Below are 26,484 nucleotides of genomic sequence, written 5' to 3' on the forward strand. Positions count from 1 at the left end.
GCCTCAATTTAGTATCGCATAGTCAAAAAGACTAACAACCTTTTGAGGATTAGAGTTTTATACCTGATAATAAAGTTAAAAGGTAACGTCCGAAGAAGTAGTACCTTGCAAAAGCAAGAGCTTCACAAAGACAAAGCAGGCGAGTGGACGTTTCAACTGCAAGGTTGCAGAAGCGACAGTTATCAAATCCGACGATTCCGATGTTCTTCAGGTGGTAAAGAGCAGGACAGTGTCTGGCAATAACTCCCGTGTAGAGACTTAGCTAACCACGCTTGAGACCGAGAAGCCTCTTGGTTATAGCAGGGTTTGGAGAGATTAGCTGTTTAGCTTATCTGCAACCCTTGTCAGCGTTTTCATTGTCCTCGATACCACAGTATCCAGGTACCCAGTACAGTAGCAATTGATTCTGTCGAGGTAGCTCTCGTAGTTCTGCGCTGCACTCCCAAACTAATTCCTGATCGCCTTCGAATAGGTTTTACTGGATAGTGTGCTACAGGCCCTGTAGCTTTTCTGACATAAGCATTTTGAGCCGTCCAATTCAGCTGACCATCCAGAATAATCCCCAGGTATTTCACTCTTTACACAAGTTCAGTAAGAACTTATTCAGTGATGGAAGAGACAGGACGTGTTTCCAAGTCAAGGACCTCGTCTTTTATGGCGTTTGTGAAGGTGGGGCTGTTCCTTACAATGCATATATTGACCTCGTTGGAAGTAAGATATTCAAAAAAGTACTCATTCCAATTATGGGTATCCGAATCATGTGGTGAGCGTTCGCATCGCAACCGAGGACGATCGGCTTATTACTTGCTTTCCAGTACCTCACTAGAGCGCAGACCTCGGGAAGCGGAATATCGTCCAGGTTCCCAAGGAAGTAAGCGTATGCGATGACTATGTCCTGCTTCCCGATGGACGTCGGGACTTCCGCTATTATGGAAACGACGTCATATTGAATAAATTCTGTAATTGGAGTGAATTTGATTACTTTGCTTAACAGAATTGCAGTACTAAGTTTTGGGCTGATTGTTAAAGTTGATTAACCTACCTTTTGAGTCCGTAAGGCCAAGAACCCTTCTTTAGAAACAGTTCGACGGTTTTTCCTGCAACCTTGCGGTTACTTACGCGCCACTCCAGTGCAGAGATACCGTCGTTGTGATTCTGGATGAATGGCAGTATCTTCTCGTTTGAAGAGTCCACACTATTAGAAAAATAACCTGGGAACAGGATAGCTTCTGGCAGGCCATCCGTGTTGTAAACACGCAGTTGTTCCCACTGGGATGGAGTCATATCTGGGATGGTTTTCTCCACCACACAAGTGTTTCGTCGTCTCGGCGCAGGCCAAGCAGGGTTGCAAATTTTCACTGTCAGTGATAGTTTCTCAGTTAAAACTGAAAACTGCGAATATCAGCATCAACACGATCGAGCTGAAAGAGATAATTGCTTTCAGCTCCAATCAGTTGACAGTGATAATGCTGACTGGCAGCATTACTGTGATTTCGCACACACTATGTTGCTCTAGCGATGTTTATGCGGTGTAGGATGGAGGCGCTTATAATTACCTACTTTATTGACTTCATGCAATGGATTGGCTCAGATCAAATAATTTTGATATTAATTAAGATATATCATTTATTTCACTGACATGATTATTGACTGATAATTAACTCGGGCGACACTCAATATCAGTTTGAAAAGAGTGAGAGTGAAACTACTATTGTATCATTTTCATTTTTTTGTGTCGAAACTTCGCAACACTGAGGCCAAGTAAAGGTAGCCGTGCTTTCCCGCATAATCAATAACCATAAACGGATGATAACACAGTGCAACAAAAATTGACTTTTTTTCTGCCTTGGCTTCTATATATAATTTTTTTGTGTATTTTTATGCAAAACTAAATTTCCCCGAGTTTGAACATATTTCAACTTATGCGGCAACAATGGCAACAATGTGATTTGTAATTGTAAACTCTGTACACCTCATTCAAAAATGGGTTTCTATGCCGATTCGAGAATGGTTATGATGTTATCAGCTCAAGTCGGCTTTTCCCATTGTACACTTCATTGAGACTTTGTCAGTTGAAGTTAAATAAATAAATTTTCTTACACCATTATTATTATCGTACCAGAAACTAAAAGCCTATCAATATTGTTATAAAGATACATATTAAATTACGGACATGGAGTTTTGTTACCATTGGTTCTCGGGTGTTGTTCTAACATAAATCACACCGGTTGAATCACATTCGGATTCAATCGTCCTACAGTTCGTGTTTGATCATTGTTTTGTATTTCGTTTTATTGTCCGACTGTAGAGAATTTTACTTTTTTTTTAATTTGAAGGACACATTTGACAATGCATGTATTTTTTTAAATATGTTATTTTATGTATTTGAGCTAATTTAATTTAAAAACATGAGAACAATCATAATTATTTTAAATGTTTCGCATTTAAAAGCACACGGATTTGATTTGTTGGTAATTTTTTGACGTTGGACTAACGTCTATATCGAAGTTAGGCGCCTGAATTTGAAAATCTAGTAATTCAACCAGGGAAAACCAGGGAAAAGTGGTCAGGTTTTGAGCGTTTCTATATCAATCATTTCTTTCCAGAATATCTAGGTTTTGGCATCAACCTAGATATAAACCGTGTAAAATAACAAAACATTTAAAAATTCTTTAAATCATAATTAAAGAAGTAATGTATTTTTCTGTCACTCGCCAAAACCTTGAAACAACTACGCAAAAATCGTGTAATTGAGATCCTACTTTTTAAGTTATTGAAAAAAAACGTAATCTCTTCAAATACATGAAGTTGTATGCTGGGCAGGAGCTAAGGTTTTTTTTTTGAAGTGACAGCGCTGATATAAAAGATTCATTCTTTTATGTCCCTTAAGCTGGAAGTACAAAGTCAGCAGAACAAAGAGTTAATAGCATGAAAATTTAGTGCTCATTTAATGCCATATCGCCGAATTTAATGCTCCATCATTTCTTTGAAAAGTGCTCTTGTTTGCTAGCTTAAGAAAATAGCTAGCAGACAATATACGAAAATAGCATTGTTAGCTACAAGACAGTTCTAAAACGGTCAAAAACATTTAATGCTCATTTAATGCTCCTAAAAAACCTGATTTTCATGATAATTTTTATATTTTTTTCTGAATTTTTCAAAAATATGGTAATACATGAATAGCTTAAATTTTTTCAAACATTTCCTCTGAAAACATATACAATTTAATAAAACATATGCGAGGAGTTCCAATAGCTTAGGTGCATTTTCCATGAAATATATTTTGCCTTTCTCCTAGAAAGGTATAGCAATCACTGCAAAAACTAAAGGTATAAAAGTGCTCAAAAGGGCCGGATGTCGTATATCACTTGACTCAGTTCGACGAGCTGAGCATTTTCTGTATGTGTGTGTGTGTATGTATGTGTGTGTATGTGTGTGTGTATGTAACGCTCTCCCAATCTCACTCGATTTTCTTAGAGATGGCTGGACCGATTTCAATGAAACTAATTGCAAATGAAAGGTCTAGTTGTCCCATAAGACCCTATTGAATTTTATTGTTATCGGATTTTTAGTTTCGAGGTTATGTATCAAAATGTGAAAATCACGAAACATCAATATCTCAGAAACTACACAAACGATTTGAACAAAATTAATTTCAAAAGAACGGGCTACCTAAAAAACCCTTAACTTTTGAATTTTATGAAGATTGAACCTGTGGTGCAGAATTTATGGAAATAAACGTGTTCTGGAGACTATTTAATCTCACTCATGTTTCTCAGAGATGGCTAGACCGATTTTCATAAAATCAGTGTCATATGGAAGGTCTTGCTGCCTTGCTGATTTTTTTTTTGTAATCGGACTATTACTTTGCCTGTTATGTTTAAAAATATGAAAAGAAAAATATTCCAAAGACTACATGAACTCACTTACTTTTCTCAGAGATGGTTGAACCGATTTCCACAAAATTAATGTCAAATGAAAGGTCTAGCTGCCTCATAACACCCTATTGAATTTTGCTGTAATCGGACTGTAACTTCGTCTGTAATGTATCGAAATGTGAAAATCACGAAATTTCATTATCTTAGAAACTACACAACCGATTTGAACAATATTGATATAAGATGAACGGGCTAGTTAAGGGTTAACTGATGAATTATGATTGAACACGTGGTTTCAAATGTTGGCTGCCCTATACGTTCCCATTTCATTTGATTATAATTGAACTTAAGCCACCGTTATGTATTAAATTGTTAATAAAACAATGAAAGTCTATTATTTCACATGACTTATTTGAACATAACTAGTGTCATACGAACGAGTCATGTCTCAAACTTACAAATAACAAACTTCATAACAATTTGATATGTGGCTCAAAAGTTATGGAAAGAAAAGAAATTCAGAGACTATTTAAAACTATACCTGCTTTGATTGATATATTTATGTCGAGGATCTTTTTGAACTGGAAATTTTCTCGACTCAGCACTAGGGCACGGTGTATCGTTGTACTTATCCTACACATGCAAAATGTGCCAAAAACAATATCCAAAATGTTGCCTGAAGTCTGAGGTATTTGTTACCACTAAAAACATTCACCTGCCAAATATGGTTCCATTTAGTAGATTAGTTCGTGAGATGTGCAGAAATTTGTGCAGAAACATGTGCTTCCATAAGAGGGAGGGGCGTCGAACCATTATGGACATATTTATTACCCTTTAAAACATCCACATGCCAAATTCGGTTTCATTTGCTTGGTTTGTTCTTGAGTTGTGCAGAAATGTATGTTTCATTTGTATTGGACCCCTCCTTTCCAGAAGAGGGAGGGGTCTCAAACTATCATAGGAACCATTATCGGGACCAAAAACCCCTACATACAAATTTTCACGTCGATCGGTTCGGTAGTTTTATTTATTGGATTGAAGCGTTCATGTAAATCTATTTTTACAAATGAAAGTTTGAATGAGAAAGGCTGGGTCTGACCGCTAGGTGGATTAATTTAGGTTTTTTTCAAAAATATTGTTCTGCTAGCTTAAGAAAAAAGTTAGCAGAACAATGGCCAGAAACAGAATTTTTAAGCAATGAACTGTTGTAGAATGGTCATCATAATTTAATGCTCGTTAAATGCTCTTGAAAAAACCTGATTTTCATGATAATTTTATTGATTTTGTATAAATTTTTCAATACTATGATAATACATGAATAGCTTCAATTTTTTCAAACATTTTCCTCTGAAAACAATCAGAATCCTTTTGATACGTTTAGATACCAATAAAATGCTTCCATATGCGAGCAGTTTTAATAACTTAGGTGCATTTTTCATTAAATAAATTTCTTTCAAAAATATTGTTCTGCTAGCTTAAGAAAAAAGTCAGCAGAACATTGGCCAGAAACAGCAATTTCAAGCAATAAACTGTTGTAGAATGGTCATAGTAATTTAATGCTCATTAGATGCTCTTGAAAAAACCTGATTTTCATGATAATTTCATTGATTTTGTATAAATTTTTCAATAATATGATAATAATATGATAATACATGAATAGCTTCAATTTTTTCAAACATTTTTCTCTGAAAACAATCAGAATCCTATTGATACGATTAGATACTAATTGAAAGCTTTCATATGCGATAAATCAAATGCATTTTCCATCAAATATATAGCACATCAAATGCAGTACCCAGCGAATCACGGGTTGAAACCCTTATTTCGTACCCTTTTCTATAACAATAGCTCCTCTGGCAACTGTCACGCGACGCCTCTGGTGACGCGACAAGGCTCGTAGGCCGAAAACATACTGGCGCGTCCTGCCGCGGGTTGATGTACAGCTCTACTTAGGGCTGTTCACTGGCCCATTGCAGGGCGAGCCGTCTCCGCGGCGTGAGTCGCGCCGGTGTGTTTTCGGCCTACGAGCCTTGTCGCGTCACCAGAGGCGTCGCGTGACTGATTTTGCTACATGTACACAAACATTAACTTAAGTTTTTTTTTCCTTAAATTAAAGAAGAAAATCAAACAAAAGTGTTCCATACTTTGAATTGAAAGGCCTCGCTAGCATGCTCACGTGTTTCACTTTTGTTTGATTTTCTTCTTTAATTCAAGGAAAAAAAAACTTAAGTTAATGTTTGTGTACATGTAGCAAAATCAGTCACGCGACGCCTCTGGTGACGCGACAAGGCTCGTAGGCCGAAAACACACCGGCGCGACTCACGCCGCGGAGACGGCTCGCCCTGCAATGGGCCAGTGAACAGCCCTAAGTAGAGCTGTACATCAACCCGCGGCAGGACGCGCCAGTATGTTTTCGGCCTACGAGCCTTGTCGCGTCACCAGAGGCGTCGCGTGACAGTTGCCAGAGGAGCTATTGTTATAGAAAAGGGTACGAAATAAGGGTTTCAACCCGTGATTCGCTGGGTAGGGTAAACAGGTATAATACGCCCCCCCTAAGGAACATCGTCAATATTGTAGCTTTGTTTATCACAAACAAAAAATCTTTCATGCAGTTGGATACACTTTTTGGTGGTAATGCACTGCTATTATTTTGTTTTGTAATTACTATTACACGAAAACGCCATAATTTTGTTAAAAAATATGACAAAATTGCGAGCTTTTCAATCTACCGTAGCAAAACGCCCCAGATGCAGTATAATATACCCCATGCAGTAGCTTCATATGCCAGCTCAGCATGCGAAGTGAAACAGCGCTTGAAGTCTCAGAAGCAAACGCTAAATCAATGAACAAATCAGCCGGGCTAGCGGTGGGGCATATTACCCGGGAGCTGTAATGTAGCAGAAAGCATTGAATACTTAAGCAAATTATACAATTTTTATCGTTTCTTCACTAGATACAGCTGCTTAGAGGTTCATTTGAAATTTATAAGTACAAAAACCAGGTAATAAACTTTATACATTAGTGAAAAAATGTTACGAAAACGCTGCAAGAAATTAGATCTGAAGCAGCTCAATTCAAAAGTGATTTTTGTTTATTTTTTGCTGCTAGTGACAATTATCAAACTTGCACAGAAGGTTGGTCCTATGACCCGCTACGGATACCCAATAGTCTCATGTCTTATTTTTTGTGTGTTTCCGGATAAATGGACTGGGGCGTTATGCCCCGGGGGGACGTTTTATACATATTTACCCTACTGAATTTGATGTGCTATATATTTGATGGAAAATGCATTTGATTTATTGAAACTGGTCGCATATGGAAGCATTCAATTGGTATCTAATTGTATAAAAAAGATTCTGATTGTTTTCAGAGAAAAATATTTGAAAAAATTGAAGCTATTCATGTATTATCATATTATTATTGTTAATATTGACTATTGAGAAATTCATACAAAATCAATAAAATTATCATGAAAATCAGGTTTTTTCAAGAGTATTTAATGAGCATTAAATTATTATGACCATTCTACAACAGTTTATTGCTTAAAAATGCTGTTTCTGGCCAATGTTCTGCTAACTTTTTTCTTAAGCTAGCAGAACAATATTTTTGAAAAAGATTTATTTAATGAAAAATGCACCTAAGTTATTGAAACTGCTCGCATATGGAAGCATTTAATTGGTATCTAATCGTATCAAAAGGATTCTGATTGTTTGCAGAGGAAACTGTTTGAAAAAATTGAAGATACTCATGTATTATCATATTATTGAAAAATTCATACAAAATCAATGAAATTATCATGAAAATCAGGTTATGTCAAGAGCATTTAATTATTATGACCATTCTACAACAGTTCATTGCTTGAAAATGCTGTTTCTGGTCAATGTTCTGCTAACTTTTTTCTTAAGCTAGCAGAACAATATTTTTGAAAAAAAAAAAAAATTTATTGAAAAATGCACTCAAGTTATTGAAACTGCTTGCGTATAGGAGCATTTAATTGGTATCTAATCGTATCAAAAGGATTCTGATTGTTTTAAGAGGAAAATGTTTGAAAAAATTAAGCTATTCATGTATTATCATATCATTGAAAAATTTATTTATAAATTAATGATATTGATCAATAAAATTATCATGAAAACCAGGTTTTTTTTCAAGAGCATTAAATGAGCATTAAATGTTTTTGACCGTTATAGAACTGTTTTGTGACTAAAAATGCTATTTTCGTATATTGTCTGCTAGCTATTTTCTTAATCTAGCAAACAAGAGCATTTCTCAAAGAAATGATGGAGCATTAAATTCGGCGATATGGCATTAAATGAGCATCGAATGAGCACTAAATTTTCATGCTATTAAGTCTTTGTTCTGCTGACTTTGTACTTCCAGCTTAAGGGACATCATTCTTTTATTACCTATATATTATTATTTTTAACGCTCTAACGTCTCAGCATTTAGAAATGCACTGTTAGATAGAACTGCAGATAATACTAGAGTTACGATTCCGTCTACTATTTATTTTAATGAAATATAAAAAATAAAAAATACTGTAGTCCAACGTCATGCGGTCGTGTCTTGGATACCACTCTCCTACTTTTTTTTTGAAACTTGAAATAATTGCCTTTAATCCAAAAGAACAAAAATTGATCAACTGGTTCAAAAGTTAAGAAATTTTTAAACTAAAGCATACCGGCTGTTTTAATGGTCACCCTTGTAGAAAATGTTTTTTTTTCTATCTATAAAGATAAAAGAGTTAGATACCTGATTTCATAAAAAATTTGGGCCATCTTAATTTCCAATATTTTTTAAAATAAGCGCTTCACCACATTTAACAACTTTGTAAAAGAAAGTCTTCCTCTAGAATAGTGGTACCGAGCTGGATCTACCAAGTTTCCTCCCAAATTCGAGCATGTTTTCTTCGTATGCCCTTGTTTTGCGCGCTCGAAGAGCGGCATCATGATAATGAGTGGGCCAGACAGTACTCCGAACAACTTAGTTCGGAAAAAGATCAGGACATCTGGAGTGCGGTTTGTCGAACACTAACACGCTAGTGGTAGCTAGCTGTCTGTCTCCAGGGGGTTAGCTAAAAGGTATAAGAGTAAACACGGTGCATGTATCACAAAAAGCCACTTCCCGACGTAATTTTTCATCGTTGCTCTCGGAAGATCAGGGCTGGAGTCTGGAGAGGTTTTAGTGAATTCGGTTAAATTCAACCCCACCACTAAGGCTATCTCTCAGGTGTCTGTTAGCAGATTTTACTGCCACCTTGCAAAAAAAGGTCAATAGAATTTCAGATTTCGTTTAGCGGTAAAGCTAAAAACACACGGTAATTCACACGAGCGTTTCCACCCCCTATAGGCACCATAAAGAAAAATCTGTAGGAAATGGAAATATACAAACGTTTTAAAACTTTTATTTACAACAGATTTCATATATAATTTGATCTCAGCATGGGTTGTTAGTAAACTAACTTATTGCACACTGGAAAAAATCCCTCAATATTTGCTAGAATTGTCAATCTGAAAAGCGAAATACATGTGAAATACTCTTACTCGCGATTCTTTCCTCAATTTCCCTCTCTGAGGGAATTTCCCACCGGTTGAAAACCGTTGGTGTAGATCATCTGTGTAAATGAGCTTACATCTAACTCCTAGCAGAGCTGCCACATCGTTAAGGCCCAAACATAATGGATACGTTTGCATTGCGTTGACGCTAATTTGACAGAAAATGTATGGGCTAACTGTCAAATTGCCGCAACGTATCCATTGGGCTTAGGCCGTTAAAGAATGACGTGAACAGAAGTGGGCCAATATTAGTTCCCTGCGGTACCTCGGAAGTGCTGATGAGTGCTTAAGAGATACACGAGCCAAGTCGCATCCGAAGGGTTCTTCCAGTTATGGATGAAATCATCCATTTTATTACCTGCTCGGACACTCCAAGTAGTTAAAGCAAGCATAGAAGAATTTTGTGGACGATCTTATTGGATGCTGTTTTCAGTTCCGTATATATAACGGCCACTAGTGTTCTCCCCTCTAGTGTCTTGATGCATATACTAATTATTCGCTGTTTAAAGACTGAGACCTTCAATACCCTATTTAGGTTTCAGCATGTACAAAGAGTTGGGCGTCGTACACAAATTACGTAATGCTAAAAACTTAGACTTCAGATCCCGTCCCCCCCTATGTAACGATAAGTAACGTTCGATATGGCTCCTCCCCCCCTAAAATTCCGTAACGCTGGACAACCTGTCCCCTCTCCAAATTTGCAATTTTGAGCAAACATCACAGTTACGTAACGGTCTCAACTACTCCCCCTCTCCCCTAGGTAACAATAAGTAACGCAGACTTAACCCCCCTCCCCCCTTCATGCGTTACGCAATTTTTGTACGACGCCTTATGAAGGCGAAACTTTACTTGCTACTGTCGTTTACATTCAAAAAAATTTCGCGAGGCGACCAGTTTTTTTGGGCCACTTTTTTGTTTTAAGTTTTTAGTAACTGTTAAATGTTTTTTTTTTACTAGAATAATACCACACTGCTCACTTACAATTTTAGCCAATGGAATGCTAAAAGAAGCAGTAACGAAAGTATGGGATTGGCTTATCCTGTTATACCTAAACTCATGATCCAACAAAAAGTGTGATGATAATAACATTGCGACAGCACCAATTACAGTTGATGATAGGGATGTGGTTAGCGCTCAAACCTTTGCATTTCTTATGCAAGTAGCTTGTTTGCTTGTTAAATATTGATAAAAATTGTGCAATCTCAACTGTGTTCGTGGAAAGAGAGAAATTCATTGACTACATTGACACAACTTGAATAATGGTACTAACTATCGGTCAACATTAGGAAAAATTCACTACTGTATAAATTCCGCCTAAAATCGATGTCATTGTGACTAACGAAAAATATTCAATATCAAAAATTCAAAGTCACTTAGCTTCAGAACAACCGCTCTGCACTTCTTCCTCAAGATTCCTTATTCCTTTTCAATTCTGCGCCAATTGACAGAACACACTTCTCCAATTTGTCATCCGCTGAATTGCCGGGCTGAGCGGTTAGCAACTGTGCTGCAACTATATGTATTTCCTTGGTTGCCTCCGCTAGCTTTTCCAATACAAATGAGCAGTGCACAGCTGTTTCCAATGATGGCATGCGATTCAAATTCCTCGATACTACCTAGATGACGTGTAACAACCAGCTGTCAAGCTGAGACGTGCAATTTCGCAAGGTGTGTCGACTGAACATCACTTAGATGCACTGTGTATGTGTGAACCACGTGCCACTCGCGAAGTATTCGACGAGTCTGGAACGCGAAGCAGATTATAACAATAGGTTTTTAGACAGTTTAGTTGATAACAGATTAAGATAAAGGATAGTTGTGCCCGGGGTCGGGTCAGCACAGTGCACTCACTCAGTCTCTCATCGCGCTGACTTACAATGGCATTCTCGCTGCTTAGCCGGTAGTTAAGTGGCCTGTACATTTATAATACATGCACTGTTCCGGGCTAGAATCATTAACATCGTTTTCGTGATATGTATCATTTTAGTAGTGCTGCCGTTATTAGCAGATTAGCAACAGCAATTCGCTCATGCGGTTCGAGTTAGTATGAAAATCGATAATGATTCAAGCTTACCGTGAAGTCTCACATTAAATTTTTCAGGAACAAAGTTTTATTCGAGTCTGCTCCAGATAAAATTTGGCCGCATTAATTTCGTGAAGAAATAACATACAATAATGTCAGCTTAGATTTTATTTCATTATTTTAAACTTTACACTGCAAAAAACGTACCGCTGAGTAAGACCGTTGTACTTTTGCATATGTGAAATTTCCACTACAGAATTACCAATTCTTCCGGATCATTTGTTTCTCGCTACGAGTGCTAAAGGCGCTAGTTCGTATGCAAAAGTATGAAAGAGTAAACCCGACCTAGTGACCTGAGTGATGGGTATTGCACATCAAAACGATGATAAATGGTACAGCATAAGACTATGATAATTGAATTGAAAACATAACGCAGTTAGACCTGGATTGTAGTTGACCCACGCGCTTCATGCCAACTTGTGTCCCATCTGCGTATACTTGAATCAATTGTCTCAAATGGGCTGCCCGGGTAATTGTGCTACTTTGTGTAAGGTACTCAGAGGTCGTTAACTTTGAAAGCTGGATGATAATTTTTATTGCGACCTGCTTGGCGTGTGCGCTCATAGCAATTGTTCGGGCGTCGGCCTAGCGTAGTTGGTAACGTCTCCGACAACCACGCTGGTGGCCTAGGTTCGAAACGTCGAGGATTGGCCAACAGGCAGGGGCTTAATCCTAATCCCGACACTGCGAGATTATTTAGGGCGTGAAATCTGTTGCATCAAACCTTGTATCACATAAGGAAATAAATCATTGGCGGCGATCTGTTAGTCAACCGGTCGTTAATTAGGGTCCTGGGTGGAGACAGGCGTTAATGATTGACACAGTAGTGACGAAGTTATACCGACGGAAAATAAGCGGGAATAAAAAAATAGCAATTAAATTAAATTGACCGAAATTTGGACCATGCGACTATCATTGACTATCTCAAATTTTGCATGTTACTTTGGTAACCGTCCCTATCGATCTATGTGACCCAAAGTCAACCGATAATATCCACCTCCATTCAGCTGCGGAATAATCAATGAGCCAACTATTATAAATCCGCGAATGGCAACGAACTGCAATGACACTTCCTCGACAGTCTGTTGAAACTTCATGATGGTCTTACATAAATATTTTCTTTTCTCCTCACCCACATTACTAATATAGTTTTATTATATATAACAAACTTGGCAAACTGTGCATCCACAATTCTTTTTGTCTGTCCGCAAGCACAGCTGTTGGTGACCGACGATGAGGTGGTATAATTTCTATTCGCTGGCAATTTCCGTAGATAGTCGTCACAAGTGAGGAAGAAGGAATCGTCAGGGGTAGACATAAATAATGCTATGAGAGGAAAAATTGCGCCTGGAAACACAACTCGGTAACAACAGTCCGTCCGCAGCATTTTGGCCAGTGCACATGCGCACAGCCCCACCACATCGGGGCGAGCGAGTAGTCGCCTCTTGGGTGGTGCTCTGTCAGCTGATTTTGACATTTTGATAGTCGGCCTGGATATATTACATACTTTCAATACATAGAGGATTTCTAGCCGGTCACTTGGACAGCCCACGGATGGGGTTATTCGGGAACAATGAACGGAATGTTGTTTGCATAATTTATGAACGTTAAATATTAAACCTACTGCTGCTGCCGAGCAGAAGCTGTCAGAATGTTTGTGTTAAAAAATTAAGCAATTCTGGTTGGGTTGTGTTGTAGCATTACAGAATAAGTTCATAACTTTTTCAACATACAGAATTATTTTTTTGCACATCCACTAGTTTTTTGCATAAAGGTAATGTCAAACAAATCATTTCAAGGGAAATGTCAGAAGTTTGACTGCTTTTTAATAAAAGCTGTTTTATGTGAAAAGATAGGCAAAATTTTCATTCCGCCATTTTCGAAAATTAGTTATTAAAAATTACGTACGCTAAGAGTTCGTTGGCTTTCATATATTAATTGAAAAAGCTGTTTTTCTGTCACATAGAACGATTTTTATTTTTCATCAATATCATGTGATAATATTTCACATACTGAATGATGTCCGTCAAAAAAAGAATCGAAGGGTCTTCAGAGAAGAGATCTACGAGTTGGATTAAATTTATTGAAATCTCCTTATTCAAGTAACAAAATATCGTAGAGTTTTTTAAGGCACCTTATACTAGATGCGACTAGTTTAAATTAATAGGTTAAATCTGTTGTTCGAGTTTTATGTGATCACACTTATTTTGTTCAACATTCAATATTAATCTCAAACATGCAAATCAAAGATTTAACCACCATTTTTCTCTTCCAATTACAGAACTACTCCGGATATCCCTTCAAGGACCACAACCCACCGGACATCGAGCTGATCAACTCGTTTTGCGAAGACGTTGATAAGCACCTTCGAGCGGACAGCAAAAATGTGGTAGCCGTACACTGCAAAGCCGGCAAAGGACGAACAGGTTAGTGGTGCATATTCGTTTCTCGATCTGTGCCTTGCCGGTTCTGAATCAAGCGCATATTCCTACGAATGAAACCGATAAAGATTAATTGTCAGTTCCAGTTGAGTGTTTCACGAAACTCACATTAATTTGTTTCATGCCGTACCGATAATCACTCTTGCGTAAGGTTCTGCTGTTACTAAAGCTATAAATCAGTAAGCAATCGACACTTGATATAGCGATTTGACGGTACGCTAGCTACTATCCGGAAAAGGGTTTTTAGCCTGCAGGAAAAATGGATTCACGAGTTACCTGTGTTCACCTGAGGTGACTACTGAGCATCCTTGAACTAGCCAATTAGATTTCAAACAAAGGAGATCGTAACAAACTAGTTAGGTGTCATTTTCACACAACAGCGAGTCGTAACGATACACTGAACTGTGCTGTCTAATCTTACTTGCAGTATTATTAACGTTTCACTGTAATCGAGTGAAGTCCCTGAAATGACAACTTAGAAGTCTAAATACGGTATTCAAAGCATTTAACCGTTCGACAGCCTCCGGTTGGGGCAGTATCTGACAGTCATTTCATCTGCATTGGTGAACATTGGAATGCACATTGAGAATGCACTGCTCTGTTGAACTAATAGGAAATTATTTTCCTGCATTCACAGCGGATTTTTCCGGAGATGAGTTGATGGTGATGCGGAACATTTCAATTATTCATAAAAAAATGAAGATTGTAGAATCAAACAATAAGAATATAATTTGTTTTTTTTTTTCTTCATCTATAGTTTATTTGACACGGCACAAATACAATTCAATGTTTAACGGCGCCAATTATATCTGGTAGCTTACTTTCTAAAGTATCTTAATAACTAAAAGCAAATTTTTTATCCTCGCTGCCGACTACGAGCTGAAACTAAATCTAAATTAAAGCTAGAATATTTTGCATTAAAAGCACAGGTTTGCTGTTTGATGGTTTTCATTGCCATAGGTAAGCAGCATATTAAATTTGTTCCGCTGCTGGGCCAAGATATTACGGACTGGCATATTGGGTTGTTTCCATCGGGCGTTGAAAGTATCGTGCGGGTCTGATTGCTGTTTCCGGATCCGGGGTCTTAACGTGTTCTTGTCGTTTGGTTGGATGTAGGCGGAAGGGGATAGGACTAAACTGGGGCGTGGATGGATTTAAGGAAAACGTATATAAGGGACATGTAGGATAGGTCACGGCTCGCCAAGACATCACGAACAGGAACAGCCGGCTGCCTACCTTCGGCCTGCAGGGAAGCTATTAATCTAGACCTGGCGTCACGGTGTACAGGGCATGACCAAACCACGTGCTCTATGTCGTGATAACCTTCACCACAGGCACAGATACCACTCTCCCCGAGCCCAACACGACGGAGATGCGCGTCAAATCTATAGTGATTGGACATAAGCCGGGACATCACGCAAATGAAATCCCGACCTACATCCAACCCCTTGAACCACGGGTTCGTCGATACCTTGGGGATTATGGAATGTAACCACCTTCCCAGTTCCCCCTTGGTCCAAGAATTTTTCCAACTGATGATCGTATTCTGACGTACAAATGCGAAAAATTCATTAAAGGCAATTGGTCTTACATAAATATCACCGTTTGTTGCGCCCACCTTAGCCAAAGAGTCCGCTTTCTCATTACCCGGTATCGAGCAGTGAGAAGGGACCCACGCTAAGGTAATCTGAGTAGATTTTTCGGATAAAGCACTCAGATGTTCCCGTATTTTCCCCAGGAAATACGGAGAGTGCTTAACATCTTTCATCGATCGGAGAGCCTCAATGGAACTGAGACTGTCCGTAAAGATGAAATAATGGTCCGTGGGCATTTTTTCGATAATCCCTAGGGTGTACTGAATTGCAGCTAATTCTGCGACGTAAACAGAAGCAGGATTATCGAGCTTATGGGAGACGGTTAAATTGTTATTGAAGATACCGAAGCCAGTGGACCCATCAAGAAGTGATCCGTCAGTGTAGTACATATTGTCGCAGTTGATGTTTCGATATTTATTGGAAAAAATTTTGGGGATCTGCTGCACGCGTAAATGATCCGGGATTCCACGAGTTTCTTCTATCATGGATGTATCGAAAAACACAGTAGAATTAGAAGTATTTGATAAGTCGACACGATTTGGAATATTCGAAGAAGGGTTAATATTTTAGGACATGTGATTGAAATACAATGTCATAAAACGGGTTTGAAAATTAAGTTCGATTAACCTTTCAAAATTTTCAATCACGGGACGGTTCAAGACCTCACATTTGATTAGAATACGAGAAGACAGGCTCCAGAAGCGGGTTTTCAATGGTAGTACTCCAGCTAAGATCTCCAAACTCATCGTATGGGTCGATTGCATGCAACCCAAGGCGATACGCAAACAACGATATTGTATTCGCTCCAGTTTGATCAAATGTGTGTTTGCTGCGGAGCGGAAGCAGAAACACCCGTACTCAATGACAGACAATATCGTTGTTTGGTAAAGCCTTATAAGGTCTCCTGGGTGGGCTCCCCACCATTGTCCGGTTATTGTACGAAGAAAATTCACTCTTTGTTGACATTTTTTCATCAGATACCTCACGTGACAACCCCAGGTGCTTTTAGAGTCGAACCAGACACCAAGATATTTGTGTACCAAAACCTGAGAAATCGTTTTACCCATTAATTGTGTTTGAAGCTGAGCAGGTTCATGCTTCCTAGAAAAAACTACTATCTCAGTCTTCTCCGGAGAGAATTCGATACCTAGCTGTAAAGCCCAAGCAGACAAATTGTCCAAGGTATCTTGCAATGGTCCTTGCAAATCGGCAGCTTTGGCTCCTGTAACAGAGATTACACTGTCGTCTGCAAGTTGTCTTATCGTGCATGAATTTGCCAGACATTCGTCGATGTCATTTACATAAAAGTTGTAAAGAAGGGGGCTTAAACATGAGCCCTGGGGAAGACCCATGTAGCTAATGCGAAAAGTTGCCAAATCGCCGTGCGTAAAATGCATGTGCTTTTCGGACAACAAATTGTGCAAAAAATTGTTCAAAATTGGGGAAAATCCTTGTCGGTGAAGTTTACCCGAAAGAATGTCAATAGAAACGGAATCAAAAGCCCCCTTAATGTCCAAGAACGCAGACGCCATTTGTTCTTTGCGAGCATACGCCAGCTGAATATCTGTTGAAAGCAACGCAAGACAATCATTCGTCCCTTTGGCACGGCGGAAGCCAAATTGAGTATCTGATAGTAGACCATTTGATTCGACCCAATGGTCTAAACGACGGAGTATAATTTTTTCCATCAATTTCCGGATACAGGATAGCATTGCAATCGGCCTATAAGAGTTGTGATCAGAAGCTGGTTTCCCTGGTTTTTGGATGGCGATCACCTTCACTTGCCTCCAATCCTGCGGTACAATGTTTTGCTCCAGGAACTTATTGAACAAGTTTAACAAGCGCCTCTTGGCATTGCCGGGTAGATTCTTCAACAAGTTGAATTTGATTCTATCTAACCCAGGCGTGTTATTGTTACAGGACAGGAGGGCAACTGAAAATTCTGCCATCGTAAAAGGTGATTCTATCGCGTCGTGGCCCGGAGACGCATCGCGAACAATGTTTTGCTCAGGAACAGAGTCCGGACATACTTTCCTGGAAAAATCAAATATCCACCGACTTGAAGACTCCTCGCTTTCGTTGACCGTTACGCGATTCCGCATTCTTCGGGCTGTGTTCCAAAGAGTGCTCATCGATGTCTCCCTCGACGTCTCGTTCACGAACCGACGCCAATATCCGCGTTTCTTTGCTTTAGCCAAGCTTTTAAGCTTGGTATTAAGCTCCGAATACCGTAAATAGTCGCCAGGTATACCTCCCTTCTGGTAGGCCTTAAACGCGTCGGATCTTTGCGTGTAGACATCGGAGCACTCTTGGTCCCACCACGGAGTGGGAGGCCGTTCTTTGATCGTTACGCCGGGATATTTCTTCGTTTGGGCCTGCAACGCGGCCTCGAGAATCAAGCCCGCGAGGAGGTTGTATTCTTCAAGTGCTTTTGAAATCATTTCCTCGTATAACTTCCAATCGACATTCCGTGTGAGGTCATACGGAATGTCAATTGGTTGCATGCGAGTCGACCCGTTATTAATTGAAATAAGAATAGGCAAATGGTCGCTACCGTGAGGATCAAGGATTACCTTCCATGTGCAATCCAACCGTAGCGACGTCGAACATAAGGATAGATCCAAAGCGCTTGGGCGCGCTGGAGGTTTCGGGATACGTGTCATTTCACCGTTGTTTTAAATAGTCATGTCGAAGTCATCGCAAAGGTTATAGATTAAAGAGGAGCGGTTATCATTGTAAGGGGAACCCCGGGCCACGCCATGAGAGTTGAAGTCTCCCAAAATCAAACGTGGCGAGGGAAGAAGTTCTATTAAATCAAAGAGCAGCCGTTGCCCAACCTGTGCTCTGGGAGGAATATATATTGAGGCAATACAAAGCTCTTTACCTTGTATTGTCATTTGATATGCGACAACTTCGATGCCTGGAATCGAGGGGAGGTTAATACGATAGAAAGAATAGCACTATTCAATCCCTAAAAGTACTCCTCCATATGGGGTGTCTCGATCAAGGCGAATAATATTAAAATCATGGAAGTTGAGATCAATATTTGAAGTAAGCCAAGTTTCACAAAGGGAAAATGCATCGCATTTGTTTTTATTTATCAAAACTTTAAACGAATCAATTTTTGGTAAAATACTTCTACAATTCCACTGTAAGACAGAGATAGAATCCTTCATATACGCAGTTGAATTAGGCATCGAAGGATACAATCGCTGCAAGGAGGGGCCATTGGGCAATCAACTGCTTCAAAAACGATCTAACTGTTGGGAGAAATGCTGTAAGAAAAATTTTAATTGGATCGGGTACATTGAAAGTTTCAAAAATCCAGTCCACAATGTCAGAAAATTTCACTAATCCAGAGTTTGTTTCATCAACTGGATGTGCAAAAGGAACAACTGGGGTTTTAGATGTTCCTGGCAGTGCTGGGAACTCCTTCTGGGACTTTAAATTTGCAAGCCCAGGAGGAGTTTGCTTCGGTTTTTTCGCAGCACTGTTTGGTTTGCTTGTAACTTTCATTTCACTTTGAGAAATCTTAGGACCTTTTCTGGGAAGTTTAGGAGAGGAAATATTTTTCCTCTTTCTAGACTCCCCAGGATTGGCGTAAGATGTTCCCGCTGGTGAATCGTCAGAATCGGTTTCATCAGAGGACAACAGATCATAAGGGTTTGATGTAATGGGAGAAGTGGTAACGGTCTTCTTCAGCATCTCAGCGTAAGAACGCTTCGAACGCTCCTTGAGAGACCTCTTTATTTTATCCCTGCGCTGCATGTACACCGCACATGTCGAGAGCTCATGCTGACTCTCCCCACAGTGAATGCATTTTTTAGCATTTTTACTGCAGGAATCATCCGCATGATTCTCCCCACACTTGCCACAACGTGCCTTATTGCAGCAGTAGGCGGCGGTGTGGCCTAACTGCTTACAATTCAGGCAGTTCATGACGCGAGGCACATATAATCGCACAGGGAGACGAACCCGGTGGATCGAGACGTGGCTTGGTAGCGCTGACCCGGCGAACGTAACTCGAAACGAGTCTGACGGGGTGTATACTGTTTTGCCACCGATGATCGATGCTGACCGCAATTGCTTGCAGTCGAGCACCTTTACATCGGGACAGGTTTTGTTTTTAAAGCACCCTTTGGCACTTGCCAGTATACACTCAACGGACAGACTCGAATCGGTTATGACACCGTCGATCTCCACGTCTCGTGCGGGTATGTAAACGCGATACTCGCGTGTGAAGAGCTCAGAGCAAGCTATATCGTTGGCCTCTTTCAGGTTACTGACCACGACACGGAGCTTGTTAGGCCGGACCTTGGAAATTTCGGTCACGCCCTTGTACTCCTTCGTCAGGTCTTTAGAAATCTGCAAGAGGTTCAACTGTTTCGATTTCGGTCCCGCCTTTGGCCGAAAATAGACAGTATAGCTGCCCTGGGCTCCGTCTGGGTAAAGCCTGGGGCGAGGGGGGACTGAAGAATGAACAGGGGAGGGGGTAACAGAAGGGTCAGGGTCAGAGGGGTTCGGGGATGGTGGCGCGGGAGGCGAGGGTCTACATCCATCCCGCTAAGTCTAGCGCACTAGCGCCGACAAGAGCACGTACCTTTTTACTTCTCCCTTCCAGTAAGGTTGGTTGTCCGATCGTTCGAAGTTGCAGCCGTTACAGCCAGCAGCACCAATACAGCAGCACCAAACAGCCACCAGCAGCGAGCCAGGTGTGAGATCACTCCACACAGCGATACAACTCACTGTCAACTAATGGCTTCTTCTTTTTCCTCTTTTGTGTCTCGTCCACTGCTGTAGCACAATTCAGCCAGCAGCCAAATCGGCTTACGCACCAGCTGGTAGTCACGATGCGAAACAGTTGCACAAAGGCGCGACCTTGAACCCGGATTTATTTCACTCGACCAGGCAAACAATGCCAACACTTGTTCACACGTCTTTTGTTTTATATTCTATCGGAGCGATCACCGATCACACGTCCGATACTGATGCGTGTTCGGCACAGAATCGTTTTTCGCTTTTGGATGGATAAATCATAAAATTGCGACTTTTGTGAAATGGAGAATAAATAATGGAACTGCCTTGATGAAGACAATACGGTTCAAAAATCGATTTTTTGGTCAAAATATTTTGGAAACTCTGGGCCATGCACATTCCACATGGACCCGCCCGTTTCCTTCACAACCACCCTTATACAATCTAAAAATCTTATATGTATCGTGGGCATTTTACAAACCCTCCCTAAGCTTTCCCCGTAGAATGTGGATGGCCTCTTAGCGTAGTGTTCAGCAAGTCAGTTACTCGTTTACTGATTCAGGAAATTGCGCATTCTATGCGCATGTTTCAAATCACACAAATTTATGAAAAACGTAAAAACGTGAAGAGAGTCATATGTATCCAATGTTTCAATAGATGTAAGTTTCGGATTTTCTACATTGTTTCATAAAATTCCATGATTCATATCTTTATCGAAAATCAAGAAACTTTGCGAAAGATTGGAGATCGAAAATTCCGATTGTATTTGAAGAAGACCGGAAACTGATGGGATGGACAATGAAGCGATTTTTTTTTCCAAATAGATTTCATTCTTGGCCTAATGTGCAATTAGAAGAATTTGAAACTCTATAACATACAGGGGAAAGCAAAATTACTGGGATAGGCATTTTTTTGAAATTTTTATTTGAAATGCTGTAACTTTTCCAAATATTGTTCGATTTTTATAATTCGAACTCTATTTAACTGGGAAACTTTTGCTGAAGATACAGGTGTCTTACGGTATATTTTGAGGCAAAAATGCAAATGTACCAACTACCGGTGTCTTCGGGCATCTAGGTTATTCCGGGAGTGGCCAATGTAGCCTTTTTTCAGGAAAAGGAGAGTTTGCGGCCAAACACCTGACAGACCATTCTCAGGGAGTGTGGAGTTTGACCCACTAAAAACCCTCCAGTCTCCAGCCCATAATACTCCCCGAGACAACCGCTAGGTATTGCTTTCAGGGAGCGGCTGTTATGCTCTGTGCAACCTTCTGGCTCTATCAAGTCTCCTAGCTAATTAGCTGACTAACCTGGAGACTGGCAGTTAGCTAACAATGGCGTATCGGTGGTCACTTGGCGTCTGCTTTGAAGCTCTAGGACTATTTGATAGGCGGCTGCAAAAACCGCCCTCCAGATGTTCGGGTTTTCACACATCCTCCGGACCAGTAGTAGTGTCTGGCCCGCTCACTAACATCATGTCGCTCCGCGCACGCGCAAAACGAGGGCATACGGAGAAGACATGCTCAGCAGTCTCTTCCGCATCCACGCTCTCGGGCCACATTGGGGACCTCGCCTGCGTACCTCGTATGCCTCTTGCGTCACGTAGCATTCTTCGTCCTCCTCAATGGCTATACTGATAGGCATCATGCCGGCCAGGACGCAGATTGCGTCGTATGACACTGTACGATACGCACTCGCAATCCTCAGGCACATAGGCCTGTAGGTACTTTCCAGTTACCACAATAACTGTTAGTACTCTGCGCTTTGGACCACGCTGGGCCCCATACCTAAGTATCGACGAAACCACGCTGGCATGTTTACGCTTGCTGCCGTATGCCGTTAGCCGTTGAAGCCCTTCTGCAGGCATAGTTGACGTGACACTTAAATGTGAGCTTATCGTCAACCATAACCCCCAAGAGCTTCAAAGATCGCTTTGAGGTAACAGAGCAGTCTCCGAGTCTGACTACCGCCTGTTGCTTTGATTTGCGGTTATTCACAACCGTGACCTCTGTCTCATGGTGCGCTAATTCCAGTTTCCTGGAATGCATCCAGTCTTCAAACTTGAGTATACAGTGCGCGGCCGTCAACTCGACCTCCTCGATCGACTCGCGTTATGTCGTCTGCAAAACCGACGATCACAACTCCTACAGGGAACCTGAGTTTCACCACCCCGTCATACATGACATTTCACAACACCGGGCCCAGGATTGAACCTTGCGGAACTCCTGCAGTAATTGAGATGCACTTCTGACTCTCCTCCGTGTTGTAAACAAGTACTCGATTTTGAGAGTAATTTTCCAGAGTCTTGTACAGCGACACCGGTACGTGGATGCTCCTGAGCACAGGCGCTATTATCTAGCGTGGACCTGCTCTTCCGGAAGCTGAACTGTTTACTTGCCCGACCGTCTACACCCTCCGTGTACCTCACCAGTCTGTTGAGGATAATCCTCTCAAGCACCTTGCCCGCAGTGTCTCGCAGGCAGATCGGCCTGTATGCCGATGGGGGGTCCCGTGGCGGTTTCCCAGCCTTCGGCAGTAAGACCAATCTCTGCCGCTTCCACCTTTCTGGGAAGAGGCAATAATCCAGGCAGCCCGGGGGCCGTTTTATCGCCAGCCTGATTGCCAGGTTAGGTATTCCATCCGGTCACGGTGCCTTGCTCACCTTTAGGGAATTTGCGATCACGATGAGTTCCTCATTCGTAACCCTTACCTCTCCCTCGATCTCGACACGACTGTCCTGGCTCACGGATTGGTCTATATTTGAGATACTGGAACGTCGGAGACTCGACTGCCGGAGGCCAAGGACTTGGCCCGTGGCGTGGAAAGAGTCCCCCGGTGATACGCTCCTGTATGGCTGGTGATCGAACTGTTTAAATATACCGTTACCATCATTGAACATAATCAGATAGCTGAGTAAGATTGAGAAATGGTTACCTAGTGTCTTCAGCAAAGTTTTTTGTTATGTTATTTTGGAAAACTTTGCCAAAGACGGCGATAAAAAAATTTGATTTTTAGAGAAAATATTCCATTTATCTCACTTGTATGGGGATTCATTACGGATCTGTTAATGTCCAAAGAAGGGTCATTTGTACTCTAAAACTTTCCAGAAGACAGTATTGCTCTAAAATGTAACGTTTACGAGAAAATAACTTTTGATCACCTTTTTTACATTAACTTCACCTATCGTAGAGGTCGGTGTTTGTATGTAAAAGTTATAACTTGCGAAGAATTTCGAATTCAACAATGTATGTTATATAACAAGCAGCCTTATGTAGCTCTACGTCAAATTTGGGGTCGTGGCCTTGCACACAACCCTTCTGCTTTTTTGTTTTTTTTTTTGAAGAACTACAGACATTTTCTCCAAACAATTGTTAGCGATTGGTAATGAAGGAGTACCAGTTGAGGTTTGAGATTTCCTCCCCCAGTATTTCTGCCGGTGATATCGACGATAGAAAAATGAATGTTTTTATCGTCTAGAATCCAGTTCACTGTCCAGAATTGAGCGCACGTGCAATCCTGGTGACGAAAAACAAAGATGCTTTGAATTTTAATTCTTAAAAATCAATCGTTTGTGTGAATAATTCAGTTGATTTCAATTATCCAATGGATGCTTAGAAACCTCAATCGACCAAAATGATGTCAACCCTCGAAAAACCAATTTTTGTAGCAATGATATTTTAGCAAAATTTTCTAGTTTTTGAAAATAGAGGGGAATAGAACTCATTTGTACTATGATTAAAAAAAGAGAAAAAAACAATTAAAATAACAGTAAAAGGCAGCGAACTATTGTATTATCAGTGACATATTTCTTTGTGCAGGCCTCTCCAATTAGCCCGTTTTTTTCAGGAGGTGAAGACATTGTCGGAGGAAACAAAACATGTTTCGCTCGGATTACCGCGCGTCTATATAATTCTACGAATTCCCTTCAGGTTTGCCTAGCAGTTTACATTTTCGCTCCCTCGAACTGGTGCTTTTCAATGTCTGCTGTTAAGTATACCAGCAGAAAACCAATGAAAGCAGCTCGAAAGCGCCTACTCCCGGCTCGAACATATCCTACTGCAATGAGGACGGATTTATAAACATAATCCTTAGACAAGAGTACGACCAGAAAGTTTAATGACATGCAGAAGAGTTGCTTCCTTTCCATGGTGTTTTTCACGTATTCCATTTTTACTTTTGACATGAAAACCCGAAAGCAGGAGGATAGGAGCAGGAAAGTCCGAGAGGGGTTCATGGCTTCTGCCGGAATTTGGTGGTGAAAAATTATATGGCAGGAAATACAATTCTTTGTCAGTTTTTAGTTCAAAATTATCGAAGCAATTGATATGCATAATTCCAGTTGATAGAGTAGAATTGGTTGCCTAAGGCATTAAAACGAATCGCTTGAGTTTAATTGTGGCCTGCTATAAAATCATTTCATACAGAAAAAGCAAAGTGTTTCTGAGGGTGACAGGCAACAAGTTTCCAACGACATTCGCGGTTGAGGAAGTTGATCATAAACTTTCTTGTAGAGATAATTTTATTTACTAAAGCTGCAATCTTCACTTGACATTATGTAAGCTCCGCAGCTAGCCAACTAGTCTGAGGGGTAAACGGCTGTGTACTTGTTGTATTATTCACTTGAAAGGTTATCTCGTCTCGCGCGGATGTTGTGCGACTGTTTTTATGACACATGCCACCCGCAACTGAAATGTGTGTAGATTTTGTGGTTTTAATATATTTTTTTTCGATTTGCTTTGAAGTTACATAACTTACGTCACGTATTGTGTTGTATATTTACTCTTGTATTACGTGGTGCTACTCGATCTATTTCAATATACCAATTAACCTACCTTTAAGATATAAATATTATATTTTGGAAAAATAGTGTTGAAATGACTAATCGTGCTCTTATTTTTTCTATGTCTCCAACAGGTACAATGATATGCTGCTACCTTTTGTACAGTCGGCAGTTCAATACGGCCGCTGAGGCGCTGCACTACTATGGTCAGAGACGCACCAGGGACAGCAAGGGCGTTACGATTCCGTCCCAACGACGATACGTCGAGTACTACGCGACGCTTCTTAGAAGCAGCGAAACTTACCGCCCGGTGACGTTATACGTAAGCATCTGTAACTTCTGCGGTCATGATTAACGCTAACTCGCTTGAACTCTTTTTGTTTTGTAGATCTGCGAAATACGACTATCGCACCCGATTAACGTTAAGGAAGGCACAATCACCGTTAAGGGACAAAACCCAGTGCCTTTGCCGGAGTTCAAGCGTGTCGATGACAGCTTAGTGGCAAAGCTCGACTACTGCATGCCCCTGGCCGGTGATGTAAAAATCGAATTTGCCAAGAGTTTGGTTTTGCGCAAAGAAAAACGATGCCATTTCTGGTTTAATACGTACTTTGTGGAAAAGTTGGCGATGAGTGAGTTTCTAGTTCTGATTGTTTCGATAAGTTTTACGCAGCTAATAACATATTGCCCATTTTAGAAGATGCCGAGAGCAACCTACTGTTAACGTTTGGCAAATCGGAAATTGATGACGCTCACAAGGATAAGCAGCATAAGGAGTACCCTAATAACTTTACGGTGAGTATTGAAATGACAATTTCAATTAACACTGTCTTTGATTATCTGGATAAATTATATAAAGAATGAAAACTCTGATAATCTTAATAACGTTTCTTTCTGAAAAGTTTCTTGTGAATGAAACTATGCTATGTTGATACTAATGAGGGTGGATATCTTTTTACCCGAATTCTATAAAACTTAGGAGTGAAGCATTTTTATTGATCTAAACTTGCATCTGCTATTCTTGCGCTAATGGTGCGTCAAAGTCACCATCTTTGTACATACTCGTTTCAAAAGTTATCCTTCGACGCTATCACACTCCCCCACCTCTCGATTTTCTGTTATGAAACCTGCGATTTTTTGGGCTTCAAATTGTTTACATTTTTGAAAAGAAACAATGCTGTTCAAACGTTCTACTTACTGATGTATTACTGATGTCTAGTAAAAAGGCCATGCGTCTACACGCTTTACACGGCAGTATTTCACTGAAACCGACACTTGAAGATGCCAGAGCAATTTCATGTAATTTCGTAGATTCTACGGATTTCTTCGTATACATGTTCAACCGTAGAAGTGGAACAAAGTCGTAGATCTACGGAAAATTTATGATGGAAAGATTGA

General features: G+C 40.4%; 1 protein-coding gene across 3 annotated transcripts in view; it reads left to right on the forward strand.

Annotated features, from left to right (window-relative positions):
* Positions 1-26,484, forward strand: part of LOC129732659 (putative uncharacterized protein DDB_G0290989) — a 74,890-nt gene that overhangs the window by 37,964 nt on the left and 10,442 nt on the right. For 2 of the 3 annotated variants that reach the window (XM_055693725.1, XM_055693726.1), the window contains exons 3-6: positions 13,798-13,942; positions 25,221-25,408; positions 25,475-25,718; positions 25,784-25,881. In XM_055693725.1, the coding sequence (XP_055549700.1) occupies positions 13,798-13,942; positions 25,221-25,408; positions 25,475-25,718; positions 25,784-25,881 (675 nt within the window). The remainder of the gene's footprint in view (positions 1-13,797; positions 13,943-25,220; positions 25,409-25,474; positions 25,719-25,783; positions 25,882-26,484) is intronic. The other variant, XM_055693724.1, reaches the window with a different exon arrangement.

This window comes from Wyeomyia smithii, chromosome 3 (assembly GCF_029784165.1).
Source record: "Wyeomyia smithii strain HCP4-BCI-WySm-NY-G18 chromosome 3, ASM2978416v1, whole genome shotgun sequence".
Classification (NCBI taxonomy): Eukaryota; Metazoa; Arthropoda; class Insecta; order Diptera; family Culicidae; genus Wyeomyia; species Wyeomyia smithii.